Source organism: Thunnus maccoyii, chromosome 1, assembly GCF_910596095.1.
Source record: "Thunnus maccoyii chromosome 1, fThuMac1.1, whole genome shotgun sequence".
In the NCBI taxonomy this organism is placed as follows: Eukaryota; Metazoa; Chordata; class Actinopteri; order Scombriformes; family Scombridae; genus Thunnus; species Thunnus maccoyii.
In genome coordinates, this window is record NC_056533.1 from 37505635 (window position 1) to 37521161 (window position 15527).

Here is a 15527-nt window from a genome sequence, read left to right on the forward strand (position 1 = left end):
TCGACTTCACTGTTTTACGGTTTGGCTAGACAAGAGGGACTGAGCTGGGAGGGATGTGCAGCAGGTGATGGTGATGAAGGACAGAGATGGAAATGTGCTGACTGGCGAGGAGAAGGTGTTGAGAAGGTGGAAGGTAGAACGTTGAGGTTGGATGATGTGGGGATAGTGAATCAGGAAGTGTGGTGGATTAGCAAGGAGGTAGTGAGGGCAGCTATGAAGAGGTGTAGAAGTGAAAATATGATGAGTGTGTGGAATAGTAATACACAAAACAGTAAGGGTTGCACAACGCTAATGGATAGGTGAAAACAACCTCCTTTAAAGGAGTTGTTTTCGAAAGTCCTGGTTACAATCTCTGGGAAAACAAAACTTTAACCAGATCAGCTTGACCTACGCCGGTCATTGACCCATCTAAAAAGCATTAGGCCACCAGATAAACAGGAGACACCTGGAAATATTAAGAAAGGGGGGAGCAAAGTACACCACACACACAGCAGAAATTAAGAAATGTCCAAATGGTGCAGAGACATCTACACCCACTGGACCCAAGTCCAAGTGATCATTTTGATTAATGATCACTTGGACTTGGGTCCAGTGGCGTGCTGACGTGCATTTTTATCTAATGGTGTGTAATCCAGTTATAGGAATTCAAAAGTTATTAAAAAATGATCTGATAAAATAGGATTTTGTGGAAAAATTATTAAATGTTCAATTTCAATCCCATAAGTTAGAACAAGGTCTAGGGTGTGGTTAAGACGGTGAGTGGGATTATTTACACACTGAGAGAAGCCAATTGAGTCTAATAATGAGAGAAATGCAGTGCTGAGACTGTCACTATCAACGTCCACATGAATATTAAAATCACCTACTATAATTACTTTATCTGTACTAAGGACTAAATACGACAAAAACTCTGAGAATTCAGATAGGAATTCAGAGTACGGGCCAGGAGGACGATACACTATAACAAATAGAACTGGCTGTAAAGTTTTCCAGGTTGGCTGGGAGAGACTAAGAACAAGGCTTTCGAATGAGTTATAATTAAATTTAGGTCTAGGGTTGATGATTAGGCTTGAGTTGAAAATGGCTGCAACTCCTCCTCCTCGGCCAGTGTCTCGAGGAATATGAGTATTAATATGACTGGGGGGAGTGGATTCATTAAGGCTGACATATTCTTCATGACACAGCCAGGTTTCAGTGAGACAAAATAAATCAATACGATGATCTGAAATTAAATCGTTTACTAAAACTGCTTTAGATGAAAGAGATCTAATGTTCAAGAGTCCACATTTAATTATCTTATTTTGTTGTACTATTGCAGCGGTGGTTTTAATTTTTACTAGATTTTCATGAATGACTCTTCTTTTATATACTTTGGATTTAATTGATTTATGTGGTCGGGGGACAGACACAGTCTCTATGTGGTTTTGGGTGGGTAACTGCTCTAATGGAAGCGCAGAGAAGCGTGTAGGACTGCAGCTCTGCCTCCTGGTCTCAACTCTGGGTTGTCACGGTTTTGGTTTACTAATAAACTTGGCCATATTTCTGGATATCAGAGCAGCTCCATCCAAAGTGGGATGTATGCCGTCTCTCCTAATCAGACCAGGTCTTCCCCAGAAAGTCTGCCAATTATCTATGAAGCCCACATCGTTTGCTGGACACCACCTCGACAGCCAGCGGTTGAATTGTGACATGCGGCTATACATGTCATCACTGGTCAGATTAGGCAGCGGTCCAGAGAAAATTACGGAGTCCGACATTGTTTTAGCAAATGTACACACCGACTCAACATTAATTTTGGTGACTTCTGATTGGCGTAATCGGGAGTCGTTGCCGCCGACATGGATGACGATCGTACCATATTTACGCTTATTCTTAGCCAGCAGTTTTAAATTTGACTCAATGTCGCCCGCTCTGGCCCCAGGAATACATTTAACTATAGCTGCTGGTGTCGCTAACTTCACGTTTCTGACTATGGAGCTGCCAATAATCAGAGTTTGTTTCTCAGCGGGTGTGTCGCTGAGTGGGGAGAACCTGTTAGAAACATGAACTGGTTGGTGGTGAACCGTGGGCTTCTGCTTAGGGCTATGCTTCCTTCGGACAGTCACCCAGCCGCCCTGGCTTCCCGGCTGCTCGGGAGCTACCGGGGGAGTGGGAGCTACGCTAGGTCGGCCCGCACCGGATACTAGGGGCTGGCTAACTATATTAGCAGCTGATTGTTTTTCCATGGTGCGGAGCCGCGCTTCCAATTCACTAAGCCTTGCCTCCAGTGCTGCAAATAGACTACACTTATTACACTTATCACTATCACTAAAGGAGGCAGAGGAGTAACTGAACATTTGGCACACCGAGCAAGAGAGAGCAGGAGAACGAGAGGGAGAGAGAGAAGCCATCGCTAACTGCTTAGTTTGAGTTAGCTGCTAGTGCTAGCTGCAGAGCTAAAGTGACTAACAACTTGTGCGATTAGCGAGAAAAGTCGTTAAGAGAAAAGCGCTGAGAGTGCTTGTGTAAAACTAGCGAAAGTTTAAATATACAGCAGATATTAATCAACAGTAATGTGATATATATAGGAAAATCAACTGAGATGAGAGCAGCAACAACGCTATCAGTATACACAGTCGGCAACCGGAAATGATACAATACGCGACCATCAAATCCTTTTGCAGAGACTGGAACATTTAATTGGCATTAAAGGAACTGCATTAACCTGGTTTAAGTCCTATTTATCAGACCGATTTCATTTTGTACATGTGAATGATGAATCCTCCGTGAAGGCAAAAGTTAGACACGGAGTTCCACAAGGTTCTGTACTTGGACCAATTCTATTCACCTTATATATGCTTCCTTTAGGTAATATTATTAGGAAACACTCCATAAATTTTCATTGTTACGCAGACGATACCCAATTATATTTATCAATGAAGCCAGATGAACCCAATCAGTTAAACAAACTCCAAACATGCCTTAACGACATAAAGACCTGGATGACCTGCAATTTTCTACTACTAAATTCAGATAAAACTGAAGTTATTGTGCTTGGCCCTAAACACCTTAGAAACACATTATCTAATGATAAAGCTATTCTGGATGGCATTACCCTGGCCTCCAGCACCACCGTAAGGAATCTGGGAGTTATCTTTGATCAGGATATGTCCTTTAACTCCCACATAAATCAAATTTCAAGGACTGCCTTTTTTCACTTACGTAATATCACAAAAATCAGGCACATCCTGTCCCTAAAAGATGCAGAAAAACTAGTTCACGCATTTGTTACTTCTAGGCTGGATTATTGCAATTCCTTATTATCAGGCTGCCCTAACAAGTCTCTAAAGACTCTCCAGCTGGTCCAGAACGCAGCTGCACGTGTATTGACTAAAACTAGAAAAAGAGACCACATTTCTCCCATTTTAGCTTCACTACATTGGCTTCCTGTAAAATCTAGAATAGAATTTAAAATCCTTCTCCTAACTTACAAAGCCCTTAATGGTCAGGCACCATCATATCTTGAAGAGCTCATAATACCGTATTATCCCACTAGAACACTGCGCTCCCAGTATGCAGGCTTACTGGTGGTCCCTACAGTCTTTAAAAGTAGAATGGGAGGCAGAGCCTTCAGCTATCAGGCTCCTCTTCTATGGAACCATCTACCGGATTCAGTCCGGGGTGCAGACACCCTCTCTATGTTTAAGAGTAGGCTTAAAACTTTCCTTTTTGATAAAGCTTATAGTTAGGGCCGACCAGGCTCGCCTTGGATCAGCCCTTAGTTATGCTGCTATAGGCCTAGACTACTGGGGGACTTCCCATGATGCACTGAGCTCCTCTCTCCTCCTCCTCCTCTCCATCTGTATGCATTCATGTAACATCAATGCATGTCACTAACTTTGCTTCTTCCCCGGAGTTTTTTGTGCTTTCTCATCTCACAGAAAAACCTGACTCCCGGGCCGAACCTTCGCGGTCCTTCACAGTCCTGATGGCATCCTTCCCTGGCTGTTGCTGCTTGTGCTTGTTGTTGTTTGTTGTTGTCATTGTTTTTCTTCTGTCCCCCCTCCCCCTTTCCCTCTCTCTTTCTCTCTCTCAACCCAACCGGTCAAAGCAGATGGCCGCCCACCAAGAGCCGGGGTCTGCTTGAGGTTTCTACCCGTTAAAGGGGAGTTTTTCCTTACCGCTGTCGCCAAGTGCTTGCTCATGGGGGAATTGTTGGGTCTCTGTAAATTAAAGAGTACGGTCTTGACCTGCTCTATGTGAAAAGTGCCTTGAGATGACTTCTGTTGTGATATGGCGCTATATAAATAAAGATTGATTGATTGATTGATTGATTTTTCTTACGAAAGTGCCAAAAACATGGGCACGAAGTCACGTCCGCTTTTGGTATAAATAGATGTGGGTGTGAAGTTGAAGAGGAGCTGCATTGGTGATGTTCTGAGTTTTGTATGTTCGTGTGTAATGAAATAAACTCCCGTTGGTCGTCTGCTCATCTCTCTGGTCTCAGCGTTTGGTGTGAACATCTTAATATAACCTGATTTGAAACCCCTATAGAGGATGATAGGCGGTTGGTCCAGATGACATACCTGTGAAGGCATGGAGATGTTTAGGAGAAATGGCAGTGGACTTCTTAACTGGATTGTTTAACACAATCTTGGAAAGTGAGAGGATGCCTGAGGAATGGAGAAGAAGGGTGATGTGCAGAGCTGTAGGAACTAAAGACGTATAAAGTTGATCAGCAACAGCAGTTATGAAGTTATGGGAAAGAGTAGTGGAAGCTAGGTTGAGAGGAGAGGTGATGATTAGTCTGCTTTCATGCCAGATGCGATGAGATCTGAGAACGTTGATGGAGAAGAATAGAGAAGGTCAGATGGAGTTGCATTGTGGTATTGTACGAGGAAGTCAGGAGAGTGTAAGAGTGGTGCAGGATATGTATGAAGGCAGCGTGACAGCGGTGAGGTCGGAGTGATGGATGGGTTCAAGATGGAGGTGAGATTACGTGAAGAATCGGCTCTTGTTTGCAACGGTGATGGACAGGTTGACCGACGAGATCAGGCAGGAGTCTCCGTGGACTATGATGTTCACGGATGATGTTGTGATCTATAGTTGAGGAGTTGAGGATGCTGAGATTTTCATTGGGAATGACGAGGATGGACAGGAGTAGGAATGAGTATATTAGAGGGTCAGCATAGGTTGGATGGTTTGGAGACAAAAAGAGAGGCGAGATTGAGATGGTTTGGACATGTGCGGAGGAGAGATGCTGGTTGTATCGGGAGAAGGTGCTTCCAGGCAAGAGGAAAAGAGGAAATTTATGGATACAGTGAGGGAAGACATGCAGGAAGTTGGCATGACAGAGGAAGATGCAGATGACAGGAAGAGATGGAAATGATGATCTGCTGTGGTGACCCCTAACGAGAGCAGCCAAAAGAAGAAGAAAACTGTTTCTACTTTGTTATTTTTTTTTTACGTTTGTCCACCTTTTGTCTTTGATTGAGCCGTGTCAAAGAGAAATTTCTGTTACTTTGTGACAAACATTAAAGTGTCCTGAATCTTGAACCAATAACAAAACAGTCCCAAAAAGAAATAAACCAGATCTATTTTTACAGATGTGGCCATTATATAACCCTCATGCATCTGCTCCACTTATACTTTACTTCACACTGAAATAGACTTAAGGCTGCAACTAACCGTTATTTTTATTATTGATTAAGGTGCTGATTAAATGATTAATCGTTTAATCAATGAAATGTGAAAAAATGGCATTCTCAGTTTCTCAGAGCCCATGTTGATGCCTTTGATTTGCTTTTTTTGTCTGACTAACAGTCCAAAACCCTCAGATATTCAATTTACTATCATATATGACACAGAAAACCAACAAATTATTACATTTGAGGGGCTGAAACCAGGACATGGTTGGTATTTTTGCTTGAAAAATGACTCAAAATGATTAATCAAATATCAAAATAGTTGCGGATTCATTTTCTTTCAATCAACTAATCGATTTATCGACTAATTGTTGCAGGTCTAATAAATATTGCCTTTAACTTAGTGAACACTTAGTGGGACACAGTTAAAATAACTCAAAAACTTAAATTTTAGCTTTTGATGTTCAATACTTGACAATATTTATATTAAAGTGGAACTCTGGCAGTTTATTACTGCACTTCCATACAATTCACAATTCAAAAAACTACTCAAAACTCACCTTTTTAGAGCTGATTTTAATGTTTAATGTCCCCTTTGGTACTTAATGTACTTTTAGTGTGTTCTCTTGCTTTTAGCGTGTTTTATATATAGATTTTTTTGTCTTTCTACTTCTGTGTAAAGCATTTTTGAGTAGCTCGAAAAACGTGCTATGAATAAAATGTATTATTATTATTATTATTAAAAGAGAAAGATTAACAAAAGAAAGGTCAGAACTGGTGCAGAAGAAGCAGAAATATCCTGACTTTTAGTTGCAGGTTTGAGTTGATCTCTAAAAACACTGGATTCTACATTTCCCATAATGCAACTCAAAAGCATTGCCCACATCTTTCAACCTCCATTCTTTTAAACATATGAGTCCAAGCTCCCAGTGATTAGTGAACTGATGTAGAAAGTGATACTTTGAAAGTATTGAGCACTAAAAACTCAGGTGAGACTTTAGCTTCAACAATCAGTCGATTAATTGATCGACAGAAAATTAATCACAGAGTATTTTAAGTTATATTTAAAGAAAAAATAAATTCTCTGTGTCCAGCTTTTGAAATGTGAATATGTTGTTTCTTTAGTCTCTATGACAGTAAACTGAATATCTTTTGGGTTGTGGACAAATATACTCATAGACTAAATGACTAATCAATTATAATTGAGTAAATAATTGACAGATTAATCGATTATAGATTAGTTTCAGACCTGGGTAACCGAACATGACAACTTATGGCATGGATGGAGACGGAGGAACCGTCAGACATGTTTTCTCTCATGCTTTTTTTTTTTTTTTTTTTTTGGCAATTACCCAGGTGGCTTTGAGGTGCTAATTAGACAGCGTTGATTAATACCAGCTGTGCATAATTTGTGCTATTATTGGATGATCACCCGAGACAAGGAGAGAGAGAGGAAGAGAGAGAGAGAGACGGTGGAGGTAGAGAGAGATATGACATTACAGTGCAGACACAAACACAGCACAATCAACAGTTACATTTTTTTTTTTTTTTTTTTTTTTTTTTACATTGTTCATTTCACCCAAAAGCCACAACAGCATGTCTGCACAGAAAATGAGAAGATGACAGAAAGACAGAGAGAGAGAGAGAGAGAGAGAGAGAGAGAGACTATGACCCCGTTTACACCTGGTATTAACATGCAATCTGTGTCTGGATCAGGAAAAAACACATCTGGAGGTGGTCTGGGTCACGTTGCGATTGGATCTCAGCCAGGTGTAAAGATAGACGGAGATATTTTATTAATCCTGAAAGAAAATCACAGTGAATGTAATCTGTGCAGTTTTGGCAACGTTTTTAAAGCTGCATTAACTTATAGACAAACTATGAACACAACACTGACATACTATCACATTATAAGGATATTTGGCAAATGACCAAACAGCTGCCAGTCACAGAGCACCATTAGCATCCATCTGTGGTTGCGTTTCAGGCTCTCTGGTGAATGTAAGTCCAATATTCCCTCTTTTAGCTTTGTTTTGGCCTCAACTAACTCTTGAGGTCCTCCTGAGCTAGTCCAGCTAGTTGCTAACACTGTCCTTGTGCTGTTTGGTGATGGACAGGTAGTGTACAATGGGTTTATTTATCTATTTAATTGATTTTAAAGCTTTTTGATGAAAACAGTTGCCTGTTACTGCTGGAAACTAGGTCGATGAGAGAAGAACTGTGGGGCTAAAACTGGTTAAAACTTTTTACATTACACAGAGTAACTTGATCCATTGTTATAATAAATAGATAGTTACCTGCAGCTTTAAGAAACAAGAGGTCCGCTAACTCTGCCTCATCCTACTATCTCAAGATACTCAATGGAAATATTAGTTTTTATGCTTCATTTTTACATAAAATATTGTTCAAATTCATTTTATTTTGTCCATGATCCACGCTGCATTGGATCTGTGTTTTTTTTTGTCTTGGTTATCTGTGATTTGTGTATATTTGGACACGTGTGTTATATTGTTTTAGGAGAGAATCAAATCAAATCTATCCAGGGAATTTAATAATCTCATAAAACTCACAGAGGAAATCTTCTCTGTGGTGTAATCTTATCTTGTTTGTAATTTTTCCCCTTGAATTTTTTGCAGACCTACGTGATTTGTGAGTCACACTGTATATATGCACGCATGATATCTGGATTTGTCAGCCTAGATCCTGTTTTCAGCAGATCATCAACACATTTTTTCACTGTTAAAAGTCGAATTACAGCCAGAAACCCTGCAGTCCTGCGCTGTATATTTCAGATTTGATGATAATTTATGCTGGAGCCTTGTGACAACAATGTTTAGCTAAACAGCGCTGGTCTATCCTGACACTGGACACATCTCATTTCTCACCACATCTAACTGAGAAGCTGTTGCCATGACACCCGCAGCCTGACTGACAGCTGTCACTGTGTGCTTGTTTGTGTGTGTGTGTGTGTGTATAAGTGTGTGTGTGTATAAGTGTGTGTGTGAGCGAGTGTGGGCTCATATGTGCATGTGTGCTGCATTCTAACAAATGACATGTCAAGTGGGAGAAAGGGGGGGATGCCACAGAGACGTTGTCATGTGTGTGTGGGCGGAGGTTGGATGAAGAGGTGGGGGGGGGGGGTGGGATTATGGGTAGGAAAGAACGATGAGGAGCAGCAGAAGCAGAAGCTATGAGTGAAAACGATGGAATCAGGAGCTTTAAAGGGCAGCAGGGCGGAAGAGCCTGAAGAGCTCCGATGGCTTAAGTTCACACTCACAGGAAACGGACGGTGATCGACAGCATGATCCCGCCGTCTTATCTGGATTATAGCGAGGTCTTTCCCACTGAAACGTCTTGTGAGCCGCATTTGTTAAATATGAATTATAGTTTAAAGATCATTTTTGAACGATTCTTGCATTTAATGGTTCACGGGATTTAAAAATGAGGGTAATTTTCGGTCCGTGGTGCCTCAGGAGTTGAGTAAATAGGTCTCAGTAAGAGTCGTAACCTAGATGTCCTCTATAGAGTCATTATGTCATTATGCAGCATCTACTGTACACATGAGCACCACACTTCTTAAAAATCTGAATCTTAAAAATCTTACAACATACTGTAGATAAACTCTGATCATATTAAAGTGACCTCAGACAGCTGATCACTAATAAAACAATCTCACATGTTCAAATTTCCATTTTTCTGACCATTTTAACAAGGTGAAAAATATATCCGAAAGCTCCAGAACTGCTATTAGCTTGTAAACTCACTGCAAGGTCCATTTAGTAGCTGCTCTGGAGCTTTCAGTCGTATCACGCCAAGGTCAAAGCTGAACTTTCAATCTTAACTTTTAAGCCAAAAATGGACAAGAAGTCCTCAAAGTGCTAAAAAAAAAAGTGAACATTTGAACATCTACTGTATTTCCATAACAACAGGGTAAACTCATCTGCTGAGGAAGAGCGTGTGATTCAATAGAAAGCTCCAGAACAGTTACAAAACTGACCTTGTGGTGAGTACAAGAATGAACTTTCAATCTTAACGTATCGCCTGGTTTCTACAGCTGAGCAGCGAGTATCTCTGATAACTATCTGATAGACACAGACCGACATTATTAATCATTTTGTATTTTGTAATAATTATTCCCCTTTTCTATTGGCTGAGAAGGATCACCTGCCTTCTCGCCTTCTTCAGTCGACAAGACGGCAAATCCTTACAGAAATATTCATAAATAAATCCATAGTTCAGTTCCAGGGTGTAATTGAGTTTAGATTTAAATTGCTGCATTCATGTAGCGCTTTTATCCAAAGTGAGGGGGATCAAACTACCAACCCTGTGATTATTGAACGAGCTGCTCTACCTCTCGAACCACAGCCGCCCCCCTTTACCTCAGATCTGACCTCCGCTGGGTGTCCTTGACCATAAAGTAAGTCAGCCTAAATCATACCGTCCATTTCCCCCACTCAGTTCAAGTTTAATTGATAGTGTTCAACAGCGTCCCATTTTTCCAGCTCATTTGTTGTAATTATTAGTTTTCCTCAAATTATATCATCATATGTGTCATCCTCCATATGTTTCATAGTGTGCAGGCCTGCTTTTATCTAATGTAACTTACAGTACATCCCTGTTTTCTTTTCTGTAACCCAACTGCACAGATTTATCTAAAACTTTCCAAGAAGCTTTATTGATAAATGTATTAAGAGGAATATCTGACTCTCGTGTCCTGACAGAAACTCTGCAGAGAATCACAGTGTTTCACTAAGCAGCCACCTTCTATAACAGCTCATACTGTAAAATACAAGAATATCTACAGAACTGTGAATTATGCAGAGGTAAAAAAAAAGATTCCTGACAGCTGTGGGAATTAAAGACACTAAAACTAAAGCTCATGGAAACAGTCAGCAGTCTTCATACAGGTAAGACTAATGTCATCTAGAGAAGGTTCACGTCTGATTTCAGAGTAAATCAGGTGACTTAACCTCGATTAAAAACATGTCAATCAAACACTCTGAGGAACGACGGAGCCGTAATTACTTCCTGTACTTCCTGTTCCACATCTGTGTTCACATGCATTTATCAGTTCACCGATGTTGTATGTTGTTAATCTCTCAGGTGTTGAAAAGCTGACTCAGCAGTCCAGTAACAATCAGATCCTCCATGATTCTCTTTTGAAACATCACTTTATCATTGTCATATTATAAGTAAGGCTGCAACTAATGTTGGACTAATGGACTGTTTTCATCATCAATTTATCTGCCAAAAAAGTTCTTTATTAATTGATTTACTATTTACAAAATATCAGATAACTTCCTAGAGCCCAAGGTGACACATTATACTCCCATTATACTCCCCTACAGACACTCAGGTCACAGGATGCAGGTTATAACCAAATTAACAAACAGTCCACCGAGACCTTTAAATCAAGACTAAAAACCATCTAATTTCAATTGTCTGCAGTTAAATAATTAAACCCTTTATGCAAAACCTGCAATTTCCTTAATAAGGTTTCTATTCTGTCTGTTTTTATTTTATTAGCTTTATTTTATTGTGCTGTGTGTACTACTTTCTTGTAAAATGTACTGAGACTTCTGTGATTTTACACTTTAAATCTACATTTTGAAACTACCTGACTAATCGTGGACACGTTGATAAACTGATCACTACTTTAAATGGTTACAAGCTTCTGTAAGGATTCAATGATGAAGCTACGGGGTCACATGTTACAGTATTGGTTGTCAAATCAAAGCCACAGTTACAAAGCTGGAGGCTACAGTATCATATTATTAATTCAAATCCATGAAACAGCAGCAAATTAGATGTGAAGATAGCGAAGTTCTGCAAATGCAGAAGCGCGTTAAACCGCTGTCACTTCAGAAAAACAGCCCCCTTGAGTTTTTTAGTGAAGTGTGTCAGAAGACATGATAGTGATGTTCATGTTACTGCTGAAGCAAAAAGGCAACTGTCCTCCCCCGTCTCTCTGCCTCCTCTTTCTTCCCCTCCGTCACTTGTCTTCCCTCGACTCCGTCCCCTCCACCCTCCACCCTCGCCTCGCTCTAAACCCCTCATTCATTCAGCGCTTTTATTCTCTCTTCTTCTTCAGCGGCGGCCTCCTCATCCTTACTCTGCTCTTCATCCTGTCTTTACTCTAATGCTTTGTCTTCAGAGATTACAATACGTCTACCATCTCTCCTCTCCTTTCCTCTCCTCTCCTCTCTCTCTCCTCTCATCTCCTCTCCTCTCCTCTCCTCTCCTCCTCTCTCCTCTCCTCTCCTCTCCTCTCTCCTCTCCTCCTTTCCTCTCCTCTCCTCTCATCTCCTCTTCTCTCCTCTTTCCTCTCCTCTCCTCTCCTCTCCTCCTCTCTCCTCTCCTCTCCTCCTCTCCTCTCCTTTCCTCTCTCCTCTCCTCTCCTCTCCTCTCCTCTCCTCTCCTGTCCTCTCCTCTCCTCTCCTGTCCTCTCCTCCTCTCTCCTGTCCTCTCCTCTCCTCTCCTCTCTCCTCTCCTCCTCTCTCCTCTCCTCTCCTCTCTCCTCTCCTCTCCTCTCTCCTCTCCTCTCCAACATTGGACCGAAGCAGAAGCTACATAGTGTGGGTAGTGTTGGTGCTGCAGAGTGCTTCCAAATGTATCCATCTGCCAAGGAAGAGGAGGAGGAGGAGGAGGAGGAGGAGGAGGATGAGGGGGAGGAAGAGGAAGAGGAGGAGGCAGAGGAAGAGGCCAGAGAGCATGTGTCTTAATCGGGATTGACAGTAAACGCCTGTCACACTTTAATCCTCCGCCGATCACATGCTCTCACACACTCACCACAGACAGACACACACACACATAATACACGGTGGCATTTCTCAATGACCTAAGTCAGGTGGCAACACACACACACACACACACACACACACACACACACACACACACACACACACACACACACACACAGTCTTAATAGCACATACAAACTTGCACGCATTTGCAAAGTGTCTGTAGGCAACCATAGCAACGGTTGCCCTAGCCAGAGTCTTTCTGGAGGCTCGTCTCCCAGAGGAACCCGTTATCATCTTGCATGGGGGGATGGTTGGAGAGGATGTATACTGTATATACAGTAAATCATGATGCCAGAGCACCGATGTGCTGGCAGACACACATACTGGGAGTTTTCAAGCCACATCTCACATCAGGACAGTTCGTTTTGTATTAAAAAAAAGCAAAAAAACAAACTGGAATGCCTTGGTTAAAGGGTTGATTCACCCAAACTGCAGAAATGTGAAGATGATTTTGGTTTTATTTGTCTGGGTTTTGGGCTTCCTATCATTGAGATTTATGTTATTTTGTCCTCATTACTCTGGATACATAATTGTGAACAGTTTTTATTGGAACTTCTTGAGGAAACAGTCCGTATTAAAACATGATGAGAGTGATGAGATCAATGTTTCTGGACGGAGATGTTGCAGTTAGTCACACTTTATTTATGCAGGAAGTGTTCTGCATTTACATGGTGCATGTGAGCAACCGGGTTAATTAGAGAAATCAAGTAATTACAGAACACTTACACGTGCACAGTACTGTAGTAAGCTTGTTACTGTAAATCCATGCACACACACACACAGATGGTTAGTAATCAGATTTTTCTCCCTACCATCGACCTTATTCTGGAGCCGTGGCTTAGTGATTTTAGCAATATTAGAGAAAGACGATGCTGCTTCCACTTTTTTTTGGAGGTGTGTGTGTCTGTGTCACAGCAGCCTGATGGCACAGTGTGAAGAGGAGAGACAGACAGCTCTTCCTCACACATTAAACAGACTGATTTTGATTTCATCCACCTGCTCTGCTGTTACTTTTTTCTCCTCCTGTCTGAAGTCTTTGACATGCACATGCGTACTTGCGTACAGATTAGAAACCCGGTTATGTATTTATACTTTGCTTTCTCCAGGAGAGGTCTAGCCGGGGAAATCAGGTTTTTTCTTAATCCTCTACCCCGATTACGGTAACCAGGTCTCTAGTTTAGATGACGTTTAAGAAATCGGCTTACTGGGGAAAGCCGACTGTAACCCGGTTAGTTGAGTGTAAGTAAACAAACTGACTGACTGAGCTCAAGATCTCTTTCATGAGAAAAACTTGATTGTATATAGTGTATATAACATCACAATGAGACAGTTTAGTCACACAAAAACATATTACAAACATCAGAAAGTAAAACTCCTGCTTGTCTTTATGTTATTCCAGCAGTAAGATGCAGTTCAGAGCTGATATGAGGAGCTTTCATTACTAACCACCCTGTGATCTGGTGTCACAGTTGTTCACTTTGAGCTTAACTAGATATGTTAAATATCTCAGCATCTTAGACAGCGAGGCCTTCTAAAGGTCATTCATTCATTCATTCATAATTTCACTCTTCATTCTCTCTCTCTCTCTCTCTGTCGGCTCCTCCTGCTTTCACATCAGCTGTTAGTCGCGTCACTTCTAGTTAACGAATCAGATTTCTCCACGATCCCTAAGCAGCCAATCACGGCCTAGCTGTCAAACTTTAAAACCGTGTCTCTCTCTGTCGCTGTCAGCTGTCATTTCAGGCATAATCGCATCCACCCCCACCCCATCCACCCCCCCAAGCCGCAACACCGGAGCTCGGGTCGCCTCTCCATCCCGGATCATCATTCATCCGCCCGACCTCCCATTCCGGCAAGGCCCCAAGTCTCCAGGAGCCGATGCCGACACCACGTCGATCCACGCCTCTCCATCACCGCCATCACAGTATCTAGACTCCATCGGGGGGGTTATCCTATTCATGCTTTTATCGCCCCCCTCCATATTCAGCCACATCATGTTGGAGTCTAATCGCCAAAGACTTTTAAATTTATTATCGTACTGTTCAATAAACACCGTTCACTACGTAAAACTGAGTCTCTCCTGATTGAAATGAAAACACAGGCATGCTGATGCTTTCTTGATGTCAGTGACGACCATCCGACAGCGGTGAGTGTGATAGCTGTCAGTAGTTTAAGGACAGTGGCAGCAGCATGAATATACAATAGCTAAATATATTTTCACTGCTGTGATGCTATGACTCATCTCCACTGTATTGGATATTTCAGAGACAGGTATACTGCTAGAGGTAAGTGATATATGATTTTTTTAATATAATTTGGGTGAACTGACCTTTTAAGGACAATTCATCATTGATCTGCATCAAGTCAAACCTTCAGAGATCTGGAGGAAACGTTCTCTGAGGTGTAATTTTATTTCTCCAGATCAGAATCGATGGTGATGGCATCTTAAATGTAAATAATATATAATAAAATATCCAGCCCTGACCAGATCACAGCTGTGCTGGAACTCAACAGCAAAACATTGACAGTAAAATATTTGTGAGTCATATGTACACATCTGACCTCCAGGTTAGTCAGCGTGGAACGAAAAAAAAAGAGAATAAAAACCCAGCGGACATGGACAGAGTGTCAATCAAACACACATAGATGCTCACCTGGGCTGACGTTGTGAAGGTAGAGCTCGTCTGGCCTCCTCCCCCAGCCGGCTGAGGGAGGGCGACCGGCTCCTTGCCCCCCTTCCCATGGTCCGGACCACCACGTTGCCATTGGGGCTGCCGCTGGGCATCTGCTGGAGCAGCTGGGGTGACAGGCTGCGATGTAATGCTGAGGAGCCAGGCTGCGATTGACCCTGCTGGGGGCCCCTGTGCAGGTGCGACTGGGCGTGTTGGTGCTGTTGCAGATGGGGGGCCCAGTTGCCAGGAGAACCGTGCTGCTGCTGCTGCTGCTGCTGGTACTGACTACCTGCTAGGTTGTTGTCACTGTTGGAGCGCAGGAGGACCCGTGGCGCTGATAACGAGGAGGGGGACTGGCCGTTTCCGCTGCCGTTGCCAGAAGACGGACCCCGGCGACGTTTGGAGTAGGCTGGGGCCTCGCGGAAAGG

General features: G+C 42.2%; 1 protein-coding gene across 2 annotated transcripts in view; it reads right to left on the reverse strand.

Moving 5' to 3' along the window:
- Nucleotides 1–15527, reverse strand: part of LOC121894790 (SH3 and multiple ankyrin repeat domains protein 2-like) — a 253666-nt gene that overhangs the window by 85909 nt on the left and 152230 nt on the right. For both annotated transcript variants that reach the window (XM_042407673.1, XM_042407742.1), the window contains one exon: nt 15082–15527. This exon is cut by the window's right edge and continues 2 nt beyond it. In XM_042407673.1, the coding sequence (XP_042263607.1) occupies nt 15082–15527 (446 nt within the window). The remainder of the gene's footprint in view (nt 1–15081) is intronic.